This window comes from Hyposmocoma kahamanoa, unplaced genomic scaffold (assembly GCF_003589595.1).
Source record: "Hyposmocoma kahamanoa isolate Upper Pololo Valley unplaced genomic scaffold, ASM358959v1 95, whole genome shotgun sequence".
NCBI classification, from domain to species: Eukaryota; Metazoa; Arthropoda; class Insecta; order Lepidoptera; family Cosmopterigidae; genus Hyposmocoma; species Hyposmocoma kahamanoa.
In genome coordinates, this window is record NW_020654972.1 from 7064808 (window position 1) to 7070372 (window position 5565).

At 33.8% G+C, this 5565-nt stretch overlaps 1 protein-coding gene across 1 annotated transcript; it reads left to right on the forward strand.

Annotated features, from left to right (window-relative positions):
• Positions 1 to 611: 611 nt before the first annotated feature.
• LOC113238329 lies at positions 612 to 5337 on the forward strand. Its single transcript, XM_026475168.1, has 3 exons — positions 612 to 851; positions 2613 to 2802; positions 4833 to 5337. Exons 1-3 carry the CDS (start codon positions 612 to 614, stop codon positions 5135 to 5137), a joined length of 735 nt encoding a protein of 244 aa, XP_026330953.1. The 3' UTR covers positions 5138 to 5337.
• The last annotated feature ends 228 nt before the right edge of the window (positions 5338 to 5565 follow it).

The following is a 5565-nucleotide window of genomic DNA, read 5'->3' on the forward strand; positions in this document are numbered from 1 at the left end:
TGTTCATTGGAGATATCGATTTGTTTCATGTAATTCGTATTGTTTTTATGACATCAATGCAAAGCTCTTTTGACGTATTATCACATGTCTTGTGTGTTTATTATTGAAAGATATTAAGTTTTATAAATTGGATTACAATGATTATGTCATTAAAAATGAAAGCTGCTATTATTGACGAGTAGCAGACTATTCTAGAATAATTTATTGTCCTTTAGGTATTTGTACAAGATAAACAATTATTATATTTCTAAGTGTTTTAATAGCTAAACAAAGTAAGGAATTTTATTGTTTTATTTTCTAATTTCTTACCATATCACAAAACTCAACCAAGTTTAACATCATGTAAATCTTGTCTACCGTCAATGCTATAATCATACAGTTAGAAACATGACAATATCAAGTGATTATCTTGACCGATAATAACGTGAAATTGTCATGTTTCTACATGATTTTCTTATACTTGATAGTATGTAGTCTACACACAATAAAATTATCCAAAATCTGAAATCATATTTGATAAAGCAACAAATACGAACGTCTGTTATATCACTTTATGTACCAGTAAAGATTATTCTCAACGTCTGTCTGTGTTTTCGTGTCACGTCTCAAAAATGCCACCAAATACAATTGACACTTTAGAATTTACTGAGTCAAAAACTATTACTCTTCCTGTGCAGCAACAAAAAGCACTAATAAAAGAAAATTACGGCTGGCATATATGCCAGACCACTTTGAATATGATCGGAAGACTTTGCATTGGAATTGTTGTTGGTATTTGCATTGCCTTCGCTTTTAGAAACGGAGTACCACTCAACGCTACTAGTCAACACATTGTTTTGTGTGTCATTGGTGTAAGTACCTTATTTATCTTTCTTAAATTGTAGTTGTACAACTTTAACAGTAGCATTGCATTTTGGATAAAACTCATTATTATTGCGTCCATTTTGTCATCAATCTTGATTCAATTTGAACTCTGTATTATTGCGTCGGTAGATAGTTAAATAAATACCTTCTGCATTAATATTACACGGATATTGATTAAATATAGAAATAAAAACAATATTTTTGTCTTAAGTAGTGAAAGGGCGCTCGCCTTACTTTCTCAAACTCGTATCATATACAACGTATCACAAAATTACCGAAATGCAAAAAAAATATGCAAATTTTGCATTTTGTATTCTGATTTCACATCACATTTCCTTTATTCACACACTGACTTTTATCTATTCTTAAAGTAATGCATCGAAATTAACACCCTTGATAAGAAATTTAAAATAAATATAAAGTTTTGCCATCTCCTGAATAACCCCATTTTATAAGATACGAGTTTGAGAAAGTTAGGCATCTAAATATTTGTATGGCCTACATTTATTTCTCCCGTGAGTTTGGGTGTAATATGTGGTTGTCTATGTGTGTGTCTATGGCACTCGTGACACAGGGTTTCCCTAGTGCGGGGCTATGTTGAGTGTGTGCGTTATTATTATTATTATTATTATATTATTAATTGAAGTAAAATTACTAATAAATAAGTGTAAATAGTGCGTCCAAAATAACTTATTAGATACAGAAGAAGAATATAAATATAGCTTAAAGTGTACATTGTGATTGTAAATGTACTGTAGTGTAATAAAACAGGGAAAATTCTAGAAAAGCCGCGGAAAGGGTACATGGGTATACGAAATTTGTGACTACAAATTTTATAGATTTAGACGTATGCATTAATATTGAAAAGCATCACGATTACTAAAATTAATAAAAGATGTGAATGAGTAACTTAACATAACATTATTGCTATAAGTATTTTTTTAGCGATTAGTGTTCGAACGGTTACCATGCTGGACTGCCATGCAGATGTACCGGATTCAATTCCCGAACCGGGAGAAATATTTGTACGGTTTACATTCACTTCTCTCGTTAGTTTGGGTGTAATTTGTGGTTGTCTATCTATGTATGCGTCTATGGCACCCGAGATACGGGGTTTCCCTAGTGCCTGGCTATGAGAGTGTGCGTTGTTTGTTTGTTTGTTTGTTTTATCATCATCATCATCAACGTATTTACTTGTCCCACTGTTGTGCACGAGTCTCCTCTCAAACTAGGGTTTAGGGCCATAGTTCACCACGCAGGCCCAATATGAGATGTGGACTTTTTTATAATACCAGGTGACGGGACGAACAAGTAGTGCACCTGGTGGTAACGACACGCCTATCCATAACCGTTGCAGTGCCACTCAGAGCTTTAAATTGCAAAGATCTTAGGGGCATAGTTTGAGAGAGACATAAGTTGACATAAGTCCCAAGTGCTCGTAATTTCACCAGCACACTTACCCTTCAAAACCGGAGCGCAGTTATGCTCACATTATTGCTTGGCTGCAGAAACAGATCTACAGCTACTAAACTTCACACGTCTAAGGGTTGTGATTGTGAACATTCTTCGACGTGCATGTTTTCACTACGAAGTTTTCCTTCACCGAAAAGATCATGGTAATTTTAAATTCTATTTCGCACATAAATTCCGAAAAACACAGAGGCGCGAGCCCGAATTCGAAACCACAGCCTCTGCTTGAAAGGCGGTGGGTTATATTTAGTTTTAATTGTGTCTGTTTTTTTTTTCAGTACCAATTGCTGATGGCTGAAGCCTGTTTAGCTTTAGCGCCAGGCAGTTGGACCTCCATCTTTACACTAGTGAACAAAAGACGTGTTCACTGGATTCTGCAGGTTTTTGGTTCCACTCTGGCCATCGCGGGTTCTGTCCTCAAAATTATCGATAAAGATGTTCACTGGGTTACTTTGCATGGAAGGTTTGGTACGTTTCTAATGAATTAACTCAGCCGAAACCTGAAAATAACTCGACTTATTGACATTGTCACCCGTATTTATGAACAAACCAAAAGTCGCACTTAAGAAAATTCTTCACTAAGATCGACTTGAGTGAAATTTTTGCTTAAGTGCGACTTGGTGTTGGTTGACATTTGTGATCATTTTTTCGCTCGCTCTTATCCAAGGTCAGTCTCAAGTTTTACTTTGAAGCTATTAGCCTATGACAGTACTTGTTTTTTCAAAAATTGAAAGCGGGTGTTTTTGAAAATTGTTTTGCAGTCTGCGCATTTTTATTTGTGGCAGTTAACAAACAATTAAATTTGCCTTGTCTTCAGCGGAAAGAATAAAATAAAATCAAACTGTTTTGACCTTATTTGTTAGAAGTATTTAAGATTCTTAAATTAATATTGATTTTTTTACATTCGATTTTAAAATATATAAATTAGTTACTATGGCTGAACTTACATTAGCGGGAAAATGGTGTTTACAACTATTTCTTTGGAAAATCTGGAACATGAAGATGAAAACCTATGAAGATTAAAATTATCTCTCTCTGTTTTATTGTATCAATTGCTGTAGGGATACGAATCATTTCTATATATTACAATGTGTTGAACTATTTGTTGAAATAACTGAAGTGTGAAACTTCTTGGGTTCACAGCTAGTAAATTCAGGAACAGGATAGGTAGGTTCCATTGCACTTCACGGAATCTATGTGAAATGAGAAACCAAAACAAGTCGATAACAGTAAACAAAACTGGTGTTTCTCTGACTGGAGATGTTCCTTTGTAGCTAGTTACAATATTGGGTTCTTATTGGTTTCTTATAAACCTATAACTTTGATATTTATTTTTTCGTTGTTGATACAACGATGTATAGAAGTATTTTGACATTATGAACTATTAAGAAATAGTATCAAGAGAATTGACCTCGTGGTGCAGTCTACCCCACAGTAGTACTTGAATCTTTTATAATATTTATGAATATCAAGTAGTTAGTACTTTATATTGCTTTCCTACGTAATGAGAAGAATAGTTACACATCAAATTTTCATTCCTGTATCGTACTGTTCGTCATCCAGTACTTCCAAGATATTGCCAGGATCACTCAGATATATTTTAGGTGAGGTGCTTGTACACCACGGTAATCAGATGATTACCGTGGTGTACAAGCACCTCACTCGTTCTCCAGATAATTAGCCATGGAGGTCTCAAAGTCGTTCGTTTTAAAAATATTTTAATACAAATTTATAAACCAAAACAAAAAGGTAAGTAAATAAGTAAAATAAAAAAATGTCAGAGCAATTCAAGAGAAAACGCAAATAACTAGTGATATAAGATATAAATGTTAAAATTTTTCCAAGTCAGACTTAAGAGAGCTAAAGACTGATTCTAAACAAGAGCGACTTAACTCGATTTTGAGACCGAATTAAGATTGAGCTGAGACATAAAATTGTTCATAAAAACCAATTATTAACTTAAGTCACACTTGAGATTTTTTTATGCTTAAGTCGGACTTATATTTGTTCATAAATACGGGTGTTAGACTAGGGTAAAAGAGAAAAAAACGCAAGCAAGGATTGAAAGAAAATCATGCAATATTAGGATGTATAGAACCTTACGCATATTTACTGATATCATGGAGGTATAATATCTTATATTTCAATTGTAACATTTAAATTTTGATATTTTTTGTTTTATTTTTGCTTTTAAATTAAATTAGGCTATATGATTACATTTAGCCATCAGGGCAAAAATAGTGTAACTCACATTTAAATTTGTTTCTACAATGTTACTTTACATTATACTAAAGCAAATACACAATTATTTTATATTCAGATTCTATTTTCATGTATAAAAATAATTAGTGCTTAATTAAATGTGTATATGTGAAAATAGCATCCAATATAAAATAATTATGTACTTTCAAATCATTTATGCGCTGATAGCCTAATATTATAATTATGACATGATATCAAATAATGTAATTTTATAAAAAAATTCATGTCTCTTACAGGTTTGGTAGCAATGGGATTCACAATATTAAGTTTAATCAATGGCCTTACCTCACTTTACGCATATGAGCTGCGCAGGATAATACCCGGAAACCTGTCGAAGCTTACCCACATCTGTTTTGGCGCTGTTGCCTTTCTCACCTCGTGTATTACTTTAATCTGTGGCATGAGGAAAGGCAGTTTCACGAGCTGGACTCCTTACCTTTACAGACCGCTTATTGGGATCATCATTGTTCTTATTACAGTTGTTAATGTAAATCCTTTCCTCACTTTCTTCCAAAAGTCTAATAGAGTTCTAGGACGTTAGACAAAAGCATTTAATAGAAACGCTACAAGAGTAATTGTCACCGAACACACGTCGAATCTCATTGTGACTGTAATTTTATTACGATACACATTTTGAAAAATGTAATCATAATAAAGATTAGACGATTATTTTCTCCAAATCTTCCAGTTGTCCGTTCTTGAAAAACAACATTGCTTTACAAAAGGTACTGCCATCTTACCTATTTCTGCGGCCAAGTAGTAATGTCAGCATTACTGTGTTCCCATTTTGAAGGGTAAGGGTGCTGGTGAAGTGCCCCTCAGATCTTTGCGACTTAAAGCGCTGAGTGGCACTGCAACTGTTATGGGAAGGCATGTAGCTTACCATCAAGCGCACGACTTGTTCGTCCCGTCTCTTCATACTATAAAAAAAAGCTGCAAGTTTGAATACTTGACGAGTTGTAAGAAAGG